We start from the raw sequence: 17,828 nt of genomic DNA on the forward strand, positions 1-17,828 counted from the left end.
TTTGAATTCTGATCGATGGAGCTTTATTTGCAGGGGTCATCTGGTGATCTTGCTCATCAGAACTGGTTTCTGATTCAATGTCGAGGTCAATAGTTGGGACATCGGCTGTGACATGTGGACCATCATCATCTTCAGTTGCACCAGTGTCTTCTCTTTCATTTGGTTGATCATCAATAGAGACATTTACAGATTCCTTCATTACCTTTGTTCGGGAATTGTACACTCTGTAAGCTTTGCTGTTTGTAGAGTATCCCATGAAAATTCCTTCATCACTCTTAGGATCTAGCTTTCTTCTTTGTTCACGATCAGCCAGAATATAACATTTACTCCCAAAGATATGAAAGTGTTTCACAGTTGGCTTCCTTCCTTTCCAGAGTTCATATAGAGTGACTGTGGTTCCAGCTCTAATGGTTACTCTATTGTGAATGTAACAGGCTGTGTTCATGGCTTCTGCCCAGAACTTGTTGGAAATCTTCCTTGCATGAAGCATAACCCTGGTGGATTCTTGAAGAGTCCTGTTTTTCCTTTCAACAATTCCATTCTGCTGAGGTGTAATTGGAGCTGAGAATTCATGGCTTATTCCTTCTGAATCACAGAAGTCAGAGAATTTGGAGTTCTCAAACTCTCGTCCATGATCACTTCTGATTCTTACTATAGAGCAATTCTTCTCAGTTTGAAGTTTCAGACATAGCCTTCTGAATATGTCAAAGGTTTCTGATTTTTCCTTCATGAAGTCAATCCATGTGAACCTGGAATAATCATCAACACAGACATATACATATTTCTTACCTCCTAGACTTTCTACCTGCATGGGTCCCATCAAGTCCATGTGAAGAAGTTCAAGGACTTTTGTTGTAGTTGGATGCTGAAGCTTTGCATGAGATGTTTTGGTCAGCTTTCCAATCTTGCATTCTCCACATATCTTTTCTTCATCTATTTTCAGTTTTGGTAGCCCTCGTACAGCATCTTTAGAGATAACTTTCTGCATACTCTTGAGATTGATGTGACCTAAACGTTGGTGCCATAGATTCAACTCATCCACTTTTGATATCAAACATCTAGACACTTGAGCTTTCTTTTGTGGAATCCACATGTAGCAATTGTCTTTGGACCTGACACCTCTCATCACAATCTCTTGATCACTAGTGGTAACCATGCATTCAGTCTTGCTAAACTTCACATCCAGATCTTGATCACACAACTGACTTATACTGATTAGATTTGCTGTCAACCCCTTGACAAGAAGAACGTTGTTCAGACTAGGAGATCCAGTGTTTACCAACTTCCCAATGCCTTTGATTTTTCCTTTAGCCCCATCTCCAAAGGTGACTGATTTACTGGAGTATTCCTTGAGATTTTCTAGATACTCCTTATTCCCAGTCATGTGTTTTGAGCAGCTACTATCAAAATACCAGTCTTCACTTGATGAGACTCTAAAAGATGTGTGTGCTATAAGACATGAAACTTCTCCTTTGGGTACCCAAGCTCTCTTAGATGTCTTGAGAACCTTCTGGATCTGAGGATATCCGTATAGCTTGAAGCAATAGGGCTTAATGTGACCAAACCTACCACAATAATGACATCTCCATGGAATTTGAGCATTAGCCTTCTGAGTAGTAGGATGTGGAGGCATATGTTGTGACATCGGGCTTGACATCTGATAGTTCTCTGGGTTTTTAAACTCAGAGTTTTCTTTAGCTCTTACAAACTTCCTTGATGCTTTCTGATTTCCTCTACTCCCAGACTGATAACTGAACCCAATGCCTTTAACACTCTTTCCTTGCTTGCTTGTTTCTTCCAGAATCTCTTCAAGCATATTAGATCCACTATTCAGCATACGCACTGACTTGTAGGTATTTTCCAGTTTGGCTGTCAATGTAGCTACTTTCTCTTGAAGATCAGCTATGGTTAACAGAAGCTTGGCTTTTTCAACAGTTTCAACATCCTTTAATTTTGAGTTCCATTTATCCAAATCATCTTGCAGTTTATCAATGGTCTCCCTTAGGTTTTCATTTTCAGTCTTAACTTGTTTCATCTCATCTTCTTGCTCCTTCAGATGTTTGCAAGTTTCCTTCCATTTAACATGTAGGAGTTTGTAAGTCTCTTCCAAATCCTCAAATGTCATTTCATCACCACTGGAATCTGAGTCATTGACAGCCCCTGAGAAAGCATTAACCTTGTTGACAGATAATTCTTCCTCATCCTCAGTATCTTCATCTGACCATGTCACTACCATGCCTTTCTTCTGTTTCTTCAAGTAGGTTGCACACTCAGATCTAATGTGACCATAACCCTCACATTCATGACACTGAACACCCTTGTCTTGGCCTGATTTGTCCTCTTCTTTGACCTTTCGCTGGGAATTGTAGGTTTTATAGTTGTCTGACTTAATGTCCTGGACATTTGGCCTAGTCCTTCTGTCTATCTTCCTTAGAGCTCTGTTGAATTTTCTAGCAAGAAGGGCCAGAGCTTCAGATAGATTCTCACTTTCACTATCAGCATCATCTCCTTCAGTGGTGTTGGATACAAAAGCAATGCTTTTGGTCTTCTTTTCAGGTTTTTCACCCAACTTTAACTCATAAGTCTGCAGAGAACCAATCAGCTCATCCACTTTCAAACTGCTGATATCTTGAGCTTCTTCAATAGCAGTGACCTTCATTGCAAACTTGCTGGTTACAGACCTCAAGATTTTCCTCACAAGCTTTTCATCTGACATAGGTTCTCCTAGAGCAAATGAAGCATTTGACAGATCACGCACACGCATGTGATATTCAGAAATAGTCTCATCTTCTGTCATTGTCAAGTTCTCAAAACGAGTAGTAAGCATCTGGAGTCTAGACATCCTCACCCTGGTTGTACCTTCATGTGCTGTTTTCAAAATCTCCCAAGCATCTTTGGCAACAGTGCAAGTATTAATCAATCTAAACATGTTTTTGTCCACAACATTGAAGATAGCATTCATTGCTTTTGAGTTTGCCAGAGAAGCTTCTTCTTCAGCACTTGTCCATTCATCCTCAGGTTTTTCTTCAGGAGTAGATGTACTTCCTTCTGCTTGAGCTTTGACAGGATGCTTCCAGCCTTTGACAACAGCCTTCCAAGTTTTGATATCAATAGACTTGAGAAAAGCTATCATTCGAACCTTCCAGTAATCATAATTGGAGCCATCCAGGATTGGTGGCCTGTTGATCGATCCTCCCTCCTTATTGTCCATGAGATCAAGAAACTATCTCCCTGGAGCTCACCCACACAGAACAGGGGTGCCTGCTCTGATGCCAATTGAAATTCTAGATCCCTTAGAACAAATGTCCTGCACGATGCTGGGACAATCGATTAGAACATCATACAACTGAAAGACCTGAACACGAAACAACAAACAACTAAAAGGAAACAAGACACAGGAAGTTGTTAACCCAGTTCGGTGAAACTACACCTACGTCTGGTTAGCTTTCGCCCAATGAAAAGGAATTCCACTATCTCAAGAACTAGGTATTACAGACCCACATGAACACATCAAGTTCATTGTTCTTAACCTATTCTACCCAGTGGTATTCTACTTAGAACCACAGCCTAAGTATGAGAGCCCCTCTCACTTTTCCTCAATCACTGCCACAGTGATTGGTGAACAACAATAACACAGAGTTTGTTTGACACTCAAACACAACACAGAACTCAGTCTCACTTTATAGAATCAGTGAGCAAGACGAGTTCACAACTAACAACGACAAAGAACAACTTACACTCTTAAGAACACTTGATCTTCAAGGTAATTCTCTCGATCAACATCAAGCTTCAGGTCTTTGTCAATATATATACTTCAGCAGAGGCGGCTAGGGTTTATTTGGGCTGAAGAACACTTTGATCCAACTCATATCAGCAGAGAATCTTTCAAGATCTGATATGAGTGATCAACAAGTAAAAATAGAAACAAATCTTTTTAATCACAGATTTGCTTCAACAATTACAACCCGCAACTGGCTCCCAACACACAGTTACTTGACCTTCAAGTAAGCACAGATCATACCATAAAGCATAACCACAAGGGACCCACTTGCATGCCAGCAGGGGCGGATGTCCTGGCCTTCATCAAGGCAGATGTCACAACATCGGCTAGGACATCAGGTTGTTTTTTTTACAAAATTGATGACAACAAAGGAACAACACTGGCCATAACAAGCAAACCTGTCTTAATCGTCCTCACGGTGGTGAAGAAATTAACTTCTTTACTTCAGACCTTGACGTTAACGAGGTAAATTTAAATAATTTTTTTGTCTTACTTACATGTTATGTTAAATAGTATGACTTCATAGTTATGATAATTGTTGGTGCAGTGAATTTGCAATCAGCAATGAAGTTGGAATTTGCAACAAGTATTGAAGTTGGAATTAACAACAAGCAATGAATTTGGAAATCTGGTTGTGCTGAGCATTGAGTTTGAAAAAAATATGTACTTTCAGTTGTGTAATGATAATATTTATCTAGCATTGTACAAAAGACTAGTTGCAATGCATTACTCTGTCTCTGTGTGGTGTGAAATTGGTTGGTTGTGTTTATTTGAGCACTGGATCTGTAACCTTTAAGAACGTGGTTTTTTTCCCTGTCAATGACTTCTCTTATTGAAGTTATAGTATGCCAATATTATATGATTTTATTGAGAATTATTATTTTAATGCCCAGGTTGAAATTGGCCTTCCAGTAAGTGATGTAGCATATGAAATGAATGCCACAACATTGTCATGATATATTTGCCTGGTGTCAAATTTTGAATTGGGTTGCTGTGAAGTATTTTGGTTGGACCTACATTTCCTGCGGGTCTCTTTGCTTGTGTGATTAGGCTCTTCTGTGGTGCATTGAAATGCTCTAAAAAGCTTTAAAAAATGGGACTGTCTATTCAACACCAAATTAACGTGTTGAATTGTAATCATCTAAGTAAAAAAGGGTCGTTGTAATGTATTTTCTTTGGATAAGAAGATAGTCAAACGGTCATAACACATTGTTCTTATTAATGTAGGTTCTCATAGATGAGGAAGAGAATTAACTGTTTGACACACAACTAACAGTTACCCATAACAAAATATATGCATAAGCATATTCAAGGAACTTAAGTGTGTAGTGTTACAAATTGTGGTTGAAGCCTGCTTCAAAAAATATAATTTGCGACCCGCGGGCCACTGAATAAATGTACAGCTAAGTCATAACTGGATTGTAATTAGATACAACATTTTCAAAAAAATCATGAACAACTGTTGCTGCACTACAAAAAATATAGGAAACTATTTTCCCCCTCAATTCTAGCCACCAATTGGCTTCACCATATTCCAGAACTTATCCACCTTTCCTTCAAGCTCTTTCCAACATTCATTGTGCACTCCACCTACCAAGTTAACAGCAATCTTCATCCTTGATGCTCTCTCGTTCAACTGGTGACACAATAATAGATTTTGTAACACGGATCAAGCAAAGGAACAAATGTAGTTTTAATTTATTAGCTTCACCTTTGTTTTTGCATTTTGGTGGAAAGAAGACCCCATGCTTAACCATTCCATTACCCATATGGGTGAGTTGTACATATAAGACTCTCCACCATCTACTGTCAATTCCACCACTTCCCAATTTTCCAAGTCCACTTTTCCATTGCTTTCCATGGACGAGAACTTGTCCAAAGCCAATAAGTCTTGAATCATCTTACGCTGATCCAAAAGGAAGAATGTATTTATATGTATTATTAAGTTAATATTGTAAGCTAACATCAATGAATGAATACTCAGTTCACTGAAAAAGACATACGATTTGTCTCATGAAGAATTGCTTGTAGAACGACGTGTCTTCATCCGGGAAAGAGTCAAAGTGGTAAACTCGACGCTCAGATAGTGCAATAACCATTAGATAGTAATGGTCATAGCCTGCATTGATTGGGACATATATCTAATAAAAAGGTTAGTCATTACAATGTAATTCAATTGAACAAACTGTACGAAATATGTAATACTCACATATTTCAGTTGGGCATAGGGGTGCAACCAATCATTTGAATAGGTATCCATAATCTCCTCTATTTTGCGTCCCATTCTAACATCCCACTGGGCAGAGAGTAATTTTGTTAACGAATCTGGAAAAACTTTCTATTCTGCGTCCCATTCTAACATTACAAATACTGATGAAGTACTTACTGCAAATGAGGGTGGCAAGCTCCAAGTTGTTTGAGGTCTTGTATTCATTTCAATCCAATTCATTTTAGCAGACATTTTTGTGATAAGCTGTCAAAATTTTTTATTAAGAGCTTACTGAGGTTGCGCTTAATATCAAGAAACGATTAAATTAAGTAGGTGCTTCGAAGATTACCTCAGGTTCAACAACCCGCTCAGGATTAAGGCAATCAAAGTCATTCACCGTGGCTGATATATTTCCAATCTTGAAGATTGTCTCACTGAACAAGTAAAAAACAAATATTTGATTCGTAAATTCAAAGTGGTGTGTATTTCATGAAAAAATGCATTGACACATTAAACTGAAATTATAAAATGTATATATAAATCCTGCAAGTTTACGTCTGGATGTTATCTGGATGGAAAATGTATGCAGCTAAATGCAACTGAGTGGGGGTGAGCTTCATATCTTCTGACGGTTTGAATTTGGTTTTGATTAACTGCATCATATAAAATTTCAGTCAGAACAATATATGCCACTTGAAATTAACACATGTTTGTAAGTTACTTACATGTTTCACTGATGACTGTTTTACTTAAGAGTTTCTTGGGTGAATTGGTAGGAAGTTTTGTTTTGGCAATTCCGGGTGTTTGGGAGCTAAGTTAGAAGCACTTCCCTTTACTTTGTGACTTTGCAGATTTGGCTCTAGTTTTGGACGCTTCGCTTCTGGCGTGTAAGGCAACCTTTTTCTAGCTAAAGAGTCCTCCTTCATCATTGAAGTATTAATCTATTTGGTCATTAAAATTGTTAGTTGTCTACATGCATTAAAAAAAAATAGGACACACAAGTTTCATTGTTATACCATCGATTTTTTTGGTGCTCTTTGGTACGAATCTTTGCCAGACCCAAACACCTTGTTCTGCTCAAATTGCAAGAAACTTTTCCCTTGAGGGGTGATAAGTTCATGTTGACGTTCAAGGACCTCAGTCTTGACTTGCTTTTGAAGATGGGTGGCTGTCCTAGGGACGTCTTCATCATCTGATGAGTCAATAACAAAGATGTTGTAGTCATCAAGACGCCATTTGGGGGAGTCAGTATGGATATTAGCCTTGCTGGTGCACCCTTGTGCCAAATCCAGCTCATCCACTTTAGTTGCAATCTCCTTCAGCGTTGTGTCAAAATCCTCAAGTTTGGTTGTCATGGCCTACACAAGTGGTGTAAATGTTAGTATTCACAGCAGAATCACAACCTCAATATGCTGCATGAATGAGTCAATATGGATTTAGTACCTCATTCTGCACAAGGATAGCCTCATCTATTCTATTTATCTTTGTTAGCACCAACTTAGACATTTTTTCCCCATCATGCACATGTTTAGCAATTGTCTGCTCATACTCAAATGCACAATCAAACCAGTTATGAATAACAAGAGGTGCTTCAGCAATGTAACCCTCTAATAAGACACAATAAAAGTATTGTTGCACAGCATAGCTGACTTCATAAATTTTCCATATCTTTTTTATTACTGTGTGAGGGAGCCAAGATTTGGAAAATGTGCTCACTTTATTTGAATGTCAATGCAGGCAAATAAAATATACAGATTTCATCAGGATATTACATTCCACCAATGAAGTTATATGTAAACCAATGCTCTTAGCTAGTGGTAGAAATCAAACCGCAACATTTTCTGACAGAAGCTGCAGTGTTTTAATGATGTCTTCTAGCCTAGGTTGGCCACTGCAGATGGTATCCCCTAACAACACAATAAATTCATGCAATCATTGATCAGTTACTACATACATGTCCATTGAAAGTATAACTTAAGATGTTAGTTAATAGTTTGCCTAACCTCTTGATGACTCCCGTGAGATGGAGTAGATTCTTTATGTGTAGCACTCAATCCTTCTCTAATCCAGGGTCAATAAATCAATATAAGCCTCACTAATGTTGAGGAAACAAAATATCCTTATCGATTCAAAAGGTTTCAAGTTGGAATGTTGTTTCTTACCCACTATTTGTTCTATCAGTTGTTGATTCTGGATCTTGAACCATCTTCACATCATCCATGGTTGTGAGTAAGCTTTGTGAGGGTATTTTCAGCTTTGACACTTGCCCATGAAAACACACACCAAGTAGGAATGGTGTTCAGGTCCTGCTATTCATCTTTATCTTTCAATATTATATTACATGTTATGTAAAGTTGTGTCTTGACTGACGTGTTATATTTTTACACTTACCTCACATCATACCACCTACCTATGATACTAGAGTTGAGCTAATTTGATGCTACATTTACTATAGCTGTGGGTGAGTACGAAATAAAGATTTTGGCCAAATCAATGCAACGTTTAGGATATAATTATCACAATTGTCAGTAGCCCGTAAAGCTGCACAATTACAACAAAGGGAATTAATTTCATTTAAGTGCTTGTGATTTTACAGTCGTAAGATGATTGGTCCGGTTATAGTCTTTGACATATAGATAATTTGGTTGGTGTAATGAATATCTCACTTTATATCTTAACCATGAAGTTGAGGTTCAATTATAATTAACAGAAATTTATCTGAACGAGGGTTGTGGAGTGCATATTTTGGATATTAAGGTTATGTTCGGCACGTCATATCAAATAGCTTATAGGTTGTTTTCTCATATTAAAATTTATTTTACTAACTTAAACGCTTTATAAACGTGTGTTTCAAAGGAGCTTATGCACGGATAATGACTATTTAGAAATATATGCGAAATAAGGTTGAGCGATACATCCACTTGTAAAAATAAAGTACATTTAGGCAACATGACTCTTTATTTTTTTTTGTAAACATAAAATATCTTGGCCAAGAACAGCATTTTCAACCTTCAGTTCGAAGTTTTCTATCAGTTTCTTTTGTAATTGATTTTCTAGTAACTCAACATTTCGTTGATTGTAATCAAGTATTTTTTTCCCGGTCGATGACAGTAGTCGTCGAATTAGTAAGACGGCTGCATCATCCCGCGCTGCATCTTCATATCTTGCATACCGTCCCAATGAAACTGGTGGTCGACCCATAATTTTACATGACAATGATACTCTATACTTGTATATTGGATACCCTTTGGAGAAGTTCTTGTCGTGCAGAGTATATTGTGGTTGGGGCACTTTCAAATGAACACACAGGGTACGCAGAGTAATTTGCATGGATTCCTGGATCGCTACAGCCACTTCTGGATGCTCTGTAACAGATTCACTTATAGCTACAAAGTAAAATAATTCGTCGTAAAATGATATATCTAATAAGTCATAGAAAGAATGAAGTATATCACTGGAAATTATAATTATTTTTCTAAAGATAATAAAAATAATGTTAGAAGATGTAGTTAAATAATTTAGAACATAGTTAATAGTATAGCACATTGCTAATCATATATTCAATCTAATAAAGTCATGGTCTTACTCACCATCAGTAAGCCCTTCCGTGTCCATGTTTTTTTTACCCTTCCCTTTTGGCAAGCTTGGAGCACCTGTTGATGAACCTGAAATAGTTTTATGCCCCTGTAATGCGATTGCACCTTCTCCTAGTGTATCATATGTTTCAAATACTGAATCCTTGAATCCATTAACCTGTGCGTAACAGTCGATCCATGTGAGGTAAATGCCAGGTCTTCTTCCTTCAAACACCACATAACACTTGTTGGGCACATGTTCATTCATCATTTCCTCACAATTGTTCGGAGTGGGGGTTTTTGGATAGTTTGGTCTCGCAATTTCAAAGCAGGTCACATATGCTAATATAGGGGCACATTTATGAACGTCAAAAACAAGTAGGTGAGATGCTTTAAAAGAGTTGGTCTGCTGCTTTAAATGCTACACAAAAGGTGGATGGTAAAAGGGTCTGATTTCTGTACCAACAAAGGACATTGACAAGTTGGTGTGTGACTATGCCATAAATTTCAAATGCTTTATTCAGAAAAGTGATAGTGACATTTACTTCATTTAAATTGCAACAGCAAGGACTGAAGTCTGAAGATGTTTCCAACTACATGAAACAAAATCTGTTTGACTTGGTTCAATTTCAACTAATGTGGTACGAATGTGGACCAGGGTTCTATATCATGGATATAATATTAATTTAAATGTGTGGTAATGATATTGAACCTTGATCTTGGCCACAAGGTAAGTAAGTAGGTTGACTCATACATTTTGGATTAATTGCTAATGCACTCCTGTACCTAAAAAGGTTAGTAAGCAACCACACCATAAACTGGATACTAAACATGACTTAAATTAAAACACAATATCTGTTACAGGCAGTCTACATAACATGTCCAACATGGTTCATAAACATAAGTACGGTGTCTGAAATGCAACTACGACTTAAAGATATGATGACTCAAAGTCCATAAACAACATGACAAGCACTTGCAACTCGTTGACCAGGTCATAAACATAGACATAAACCATGCTAATTCTTGCGAACTACACTCATGATAATTTGCAGCTCCACAGGGAGAAAAGTGAAGTACATGGTGCTTCCAGGGGTCATTTTCAGCTGTTTGCATAGCCCGTACCAGCCATCACATAAATAAGCTTCATTTTTTGTTCTTCCACATGGACGAATTTCACAGTCAGCAGCAGCAGTACGGTTTGAGAGCCTCACAGTAATTCTTTTCATTCCAGTATCAACAATTCTGCCGGCAACCCTCGCAGGTAAATGCTGAGACAATAAAAATCAGCAGCCTTTTAGTCAACACAATGATAATGGTGCTATATTTCATATGATGAGGACATAAAGCTTAGTTAAATGATAATAATGCTGCTATATTTTATATGATGAGGATGTAAACACTAGTAAAACTGTATGGTAATAATGCTGCTATATTTCATATCATGAGGATATACATCATAGTCGAAGGTTAACAATGCTATTGTATTTCATATGATGTAAAGCATAGTAAAATGATAATAATGGTGCTGCTATATTTAATATCATGAGGACATAAAGCATAGTAAATTGGTAATAATGCTGCTATATTTCATATCATGAGGATATTTTACCAAAGGGTTTCTTCCATCAGCTATCCTTTTGGTGACAACCTTATGCCAATCATTGTCTTGGTCGAACTCAGCACACTGCTGTACCCCTTGGTCGAACTCATCATCATCAGACTCAGTATCAGACAAGATGTGTATGACATCTGGGTATTCAATTTCCTCTCCTCCCTCAGGGAAGATGCGGAAGTGGAAAGTCAGAGGTTCATCATACTTGAACTGCCACATAGCTTTGGTCTGCAACGAGTAAAAATCAGCACACTGCTGCACCCCTTGTGTAAATGCAGGCCTCCCATGCTTCATTCCAATGGTGAACTGTCTTGTTGTTCCATTGGGATCAGCAACAACAACCTCCTTTCCAGCAATTACAGTTTCCCAATAAGCATAGAACCTTCTGCTTATGTAGATAAAGTCCTGCATTTTTTTAACAATGTAGTTAGCAGAGATATAAACCTTAATATGAATGCATATGAACAAGGTTTTATAATACCTGATCCGGACTCCACCACATTCCAAATTTTGTGAGAAATGGATCTTCACCAGCGCTTCTGGGAGTCTCCATTGCAACAAATAAATCACCTGACACAGCAAGTGCAGGTCAATGTGTGCAATGTGTGCTAACATTTTAAAGACAAACAGTTATATTACTCCCTGAACCTTATTAATGTGGGCTAACAGCAAGTGCAAGGTTAATGTGTGCCAACATTTAAAGACAACCAGTTATATTACTCCCAGAAACAGGTGAATGTGTGCTAACAGCAATTGCAAGTTAAATTACTTCAAATTACTCCCATTTTCATGCAGACAACTAGTTTTAAAATCCAACATGCATGGACCACGTGAAACTGGAAAGTACAGACATGTGGTAAAGGACAAAAAATGTGGTCCAAGAGTTTGGAAAGCGACAAACACTACTAGTAATATATAGTCGTGAACGAGGACAAAAGGTGGGGTGTTTGGCTGGTGCACTATAAGTTTAACAATTTAATAATTGACAATTAAGAGCATATAGTAGAGGACAAAATGGAAACCCTCAGATGGAAACCCCAAAACGGAAACCCTAAGATTTTCTTTCACAATGTTTCCTGACATTAATCAGCACAAATAAGAGGAGGACAACATGGAAACCGTAGGTTGTATACTACATTTTAACACAGATTTTAGCTGCATGCATTGTCACCCTTGTTCAGAATTGGAAACCTAAACCCTAATTTGAAAGCTGAAAATTCGTTTGAACAAGAATCGATTACTAATGTACAGAACAACTTTACCTATGAGTTCCGGGAATATGAACGCAATAGCCACACACCCGCTTCCGTCTTAAGCTCGCCGTCGGTGCTCAAGAACCTGATGTGCTCATCTGAAACGGCGCTATTCTAATTTGGGGATTTCGAACCTTGAAAAGTTGGATTTGAATCGGGCTACATGTCAACATGACCCGACCCGTCAATCACTTTCTCTCATTTGGGCCCTAAAAAGCTGTAAAAAAAAACAAAGCGGCCCATAATCCCATTTTCAAGTACAAATCGTTTTAATTATAGGTTAAATTATACGTATAAATAGTGTTAAATTATAGGTTTAGGTCATATTACAAATAGTACAAAAAGTATTTGTTATTATAAAAATAGTTTAATTTCTATGCAAGGATGTGACAAAACCTCTCACTTAATTTAATTTCATTAATTGACGTGGCTCATCATTAAATTAAAACCGTCGGTGCATCATACATTTTCTCTTATTAAAATGATATAACTTACGAATCTCTTCACGAATGACATTTACTTCATTCCCCACCCTAACTGAGTTCACCCGCCGAGAGAATCTCTTCAAGTTAGGACATTCAGCTCACTCCTCACCCTAACTGAGTTCACCCTAACTTAGTTCTCACGCCGAAAGAATCTCTTCAAGTTAAGACATTAAACTCACTCCTCACCCTAACTGAGTTCACCCTAACTTAGTTCTCCCGCCGAAAGAATCTCTTCAAGTTAAGACATTAAGCTCTGAGTTCACCCTAACTTAGTTCTCCCGCCGAAGCAATCTCTTCAAGTTAAGACATTATACTCACTCCTCACCCTAACTGAGTTCACCCTAACTGAGTTCACCATGACTGAATACTCCGCCGAAAGAATCTCTTCAAGTTAGGACATTAAGCTCTAACCTCACCCTAACTGAATTATCCCGCCGAACGAAACTCTTCAAGTTAGGACATTCAGCTCAATCCTCACCCTAACTGAGTTGACCCTAACTTAGTTCTCCCGCCGAAAGAATCTCTTCAAGTTAAGACATTAAACTCACTCCTCACCCTAACTTAGTTCTCCCGCCGAAAGAATCTCTTCAAGTTAAGACATTAAGCTCTGAGTTCACCCTAACTTAGTTCTCCCGCCGAAGCAATCTCTTCAAGTTAAGACATTATACTCACTCCTCACCCTAACTGAGTTCACCCTAACTGAGTTCACCCTAACTGAGTTCACCATGACTGAATACTCCGCCGAAAGAATCTCTTCAAGTTAGGACATTAAGCTCTGACCTCACCCTAACTGAATTATCCCGCCGAACGAAACTCTTCAAGTTAGGACATTCAGCTCAATCCTCATCCTAACTGAGTTCACCCTAACTTAGTTCTCCCGCCGAAAGAATCTCTTCAAGTTAAGACATTAAACTCACTCCTCACCCTAACTGAGTTCACCCTAACTTAGTTCTCACGCCGAAAGAATCTCTTCAAGTTAAGACATTAAGCTCTGAGTTCACCCTAACTTAGTTCTCCCGCCGAAGCAATCTCTTCAAGTTAAGACATTATACTCACTCCTCACCCTAACTGAGTTCACCCTAACTGAGTTCACCCTAACTGAGTTCACCATGACTGAATACTCCGCCGAAAGAATCTCTTCAAGTTAGGACATTAAGCTCTGACCTCACCCTAACTGAATTATCCCGCCGAACAAAACTCTTCAAGTTAGGACATTCAGCTCAATCCTCACCCTAACTGAGTTCACCCTAACTTAGTTCTCCCGCCGAAAGAATCTCTTCAAGTTAAGACATTAAACTCACTCCTCACCCTAACTGAGTTCACCCTAACTTAGTTCTCCCGCCGAAAGAATCTCTTCAAGTTAAGACATTAAGCTCTGAGTTCACCCTAACTTAGTTCTCCCGCCGAAGCAATCTCTTCAAGTTAAGACATTATACTCACTCCTCACCCTAACTGAGTTCACCCTAACTGAGTTCACCATGACTGAATACTCCGCCGAAAGAATCTCTTCAAGTTAGGACATTAAGCTCTGACCTCACCCTAACTGAATTATCCCGCCGAACAAAACTCTTCAAGTTAGGACATTCAGCTCAATCCTCACCCTAACTGAGTTCACCCGCCTAACGATTCTTCTCTTCAGTTAGGACATTCAGCTCAATCCTCACCCTAACTGAATACTCCCGCCGAACGAATCACTTCAGTTAGGACATTCAGCTCACTCCTCACCCTAACTGAGTTCACCCGCCGAAAGAACCTCTTCAAGCTTGGACATTCAGCTCACTCCTCACCCTAACTGAGTTCACCCGCCGAAAGAATCTCTTCAAGTTAGGACATTCAGCTCAATCCTCACCCTAACCGAGTTCACCCTAACTTAGTTCTCCCGCCGAAGCAATCTCTTCAAGTTAAGACATTAAGCTCTGACCTCACCCTAACTGAGTTCTCCCGCCGAAAGAATCTCTTCAAGTTAAGACATTAAACTCACTCCTCACCCTAACTGAGTTCACCCTAACTTAGTTCTTCCGCCGAAAGAATCTCTTCAAGTTAAGACATTAAACTCACTCCTCACCCTAAATGAGTTCACCCTAACTTAGTTCTCCCGCCGAAAGAATCTCTTCAAGTTAGGACATTCAGCTCAATCCTCACCCTAACTGAGTTCACCCGCCTAACGATTCTTCTCTTCAGTTCGGACATTCAGCTAAATGCTCACACCTATTTTTTTATACACTTCATTTCCACATATTTTTATTTCTATCTCTTTTCTCTTATCATCTATCACATCTTATACTTTCTCACTCTTACTTTGTCTTTTCTTCCTATCTCTCTCTTCCTCCACCTCATTCCACCTCATTTTGAGGTGTGAATAAATAATTATTGCCGCGGTAATTCACCTAATGCACTTGATCACGAATACAGGGAAAAAGTTGGTGCATAAAGTGGTCAGATGGTTTAAATGCTACAAGAAAGGTAGGTGGCAGTAAAAGGAACCGCAGTAAAATACTAAACCGTTGTACAAGTTGTTGTCCTTTGCATCAGAAAAGTGACTGTGACATTTACTTAATTTCAAACGCAATGGTCTGAACACGTTTCTGTCTTTCTACACGTTTCTGTCCATTTCTATGGTTTGAATTAAAAAATGACCAGTTGGTACTAATGGAAAGGTGGAAACATTAATACATTGGAAATGACAAATGAAGAAGAGTCCAACTGCATCAACCAAACTCAGCTTGCCTTTGTTCAATTTCAACTAAACTGTTTGGGCTACTTCGTTTCTCTGTTACCATTATATTGCTATGCTATTATGTTTCAAAAAATCAAAATAGATATTTTATACCATTCAGTTTTTTATTTTTTCCTTTTCAAATGGCTATGCCAAGTACAGGACCGATCTGGTGTAAAGGTTGCATCCGCAATTATTGAGTTCCATCACTTGGCTACAAATTGCTTTCATTTTGCACCTCATTTTATCCCAAAACATCACACATTCAACAATGAAGAGAGCTTCCTCATCAGCCTCTGCTTCACGGTCTTCATCTGTGGCCATGGGGCGACGGAGAATATGCAAGTGTATGGAAAACCTAGTCCTCCTCACTTCGCACAGTGAGGATAACCCTGACAGAAAGTTCTGGAGATGCACAAATTGGCATGTAAGTTAACTTCATACTGTTGTTTATTTGCTTGGTTTATGTCTAAATTTCGGTTTCTTTTACAGAATGCAAAGGATTGTGGTCACTTCAAGTGGGCTGACGAAGAGGATGAAGCAGATTTAGAGGCTGCACTGAGACATTTGGAACTTCAGTTGGTGAAAATTACTCTGCAGGAGGAACAAAGCAAACGAAAGATTGCGAAATTGGAGAAAAAACTTGTCCAACAAAGATTCCAAAAAAAGGTGGTCATGGTGTTTGCTGCGTTGTCCTGCTTAGTGGTCATGATGTTCTGCTTTTGCCGAAGTCATGCACATGCTTAATTTGCATGTTGTGTTCTTGTATTCTTCTCCTGCTTAGTGGCAATATGTATGTTCAACTTTTTATTCTATGTTCAATGTAATCTCTTAGGGGTTTCTGTTAGAAAGCTACCTTTTTTCCTGATTCTGTAAGACAACAAACATCCTTAATGAAAATCTGGCTTGTTTAACTGTGTTCAATGTGAGTTTACCTCATTTTATAAACAAATTTAACAATTAACTTTAGTTCCATTATCCTAATTAATATGATGATGAATTTTACTGCCTACCAACTGACACCCTGAAAATAAGGAACTAAATTGGCTAAGGGTGCAGCAACATGTTTCCTTCAACTGGACTAGCTCTCCTTCCAAGACAGGGATAGTTCAGTTCAAACTGAGACTAACTGGACCTTAAATTATGTGGACATTCATGTCATTTTCAAGTGTTTCAGGGGTGACCTGTTTCAGGACCCACAAACTAGGTTAGGTTGCACAAGTCCACATATATGTTGTTATTTACAATTCCTCTATTGTCTTAAAAACATATCAGAGGTTTCCTCCTCCATTCAACCTCACATATCAGAGGTTTCCTCCACCATTCAACCTGACCTCTTTCCACACCTTCAAGCCTGACCAGTGAACCCGATAGTAATGGGAGATCCACTTATGCAGTGTGCTGATGTTAATGAAGCTTATGATGGAAATTCTACAACCAAAAGGACTTTCAACGGGTATGTAATACTACAGTTTAAGTTCTACAAATCTTGTATATGTTCCTTTTATATCCAGTGCTTAATGTCTCACAAAAACTCATTTCTTTTCTATGAAGGGCTGACTTGGAACATGAGGTTAGAAAGCTGGAAACTACTTTTAATGCTATGAGAACAGCTGTTAACGAAGCTTTGGGTCATATTAAGGTAAATAACTTTTCTCTACACCAATCACACAATGAATATTCAACTGCTTCCAGTATTGACTTTATGGTTTTATGTATAATAGGGACTAACATCACGTGTGGACGGTTTGCAAATACAAGTGGTTCAGCTCCAACAAACTGTTGCTAAAATCACAAAACTGGTGGATCCTAACAGTGTCGGTGTAGAAAATCTCGTACAACTTGGTGAGGGAACATCCATCCACTGGCCAAACAGAAAAAACTCAGTTTCCCCCAAACTTTTCGACTCCAAGGTGACAAACACTGCTACGTATCGTCATGCCAGCCCAACACAGGTCGAAATCAACACGTTTTAGGATTGACACTAGTAACCTATGTTGCAACCTCATTATGTGCTTTTTTCCATTTGCAGGGTCTAATAGCTTCATTCCGCAATGAAGTAGCATGTGACACAGTTAGAAAACTGTTTGAGAGTCCAAGTCCAACCGGTAGGGGTAACAAAATGGCAAAGATGGAAATCACAATTGATGAAAGTGAACAAGCGGACTCCAACACCCCCGGTGCACATGTTTTT

General features: G+C 38.6%; 1 protein-coding gene across 1 annotated transcript; it reads left to right on the forward strand.

Moving 5' to 3' along the window:
- Positions 1-15,905: 15,905 nt before the first annotated feature.
- Positions 15,906-16,381, forward strand: LOC130719902 (uncharacterized protein At1g43920, Chloroplastic-like). The gene is made up of 2 exons (XM_057570497.1): positions 15,906-16,061; positions 16,127-16,381. Exons 1-2 carry the CDS (start codon positions 15,906-15,908, stop codon positions 16,379-16,381), a joined length of 411 nt encoding a protein of 136 aa, XP_057426480.1.
- Positions 16,382-17,828: the final 1,447 nt, after the last annotated feature.

This window comes from Lotus japonicus, chromosome 5 (assembly GCF_012489685.1).
Source record: "Lotus japonicus ecotype B-129 chromosome 5, LjGifu_v1.2".
Classification (NCBI taxonomy): domain Eukaryota; kingdom Viridiplantae; phylum Streptophyta; class Magnoliopsida; order Fabales; family Fabaceae; genus Lotus; species Lotus japonicus.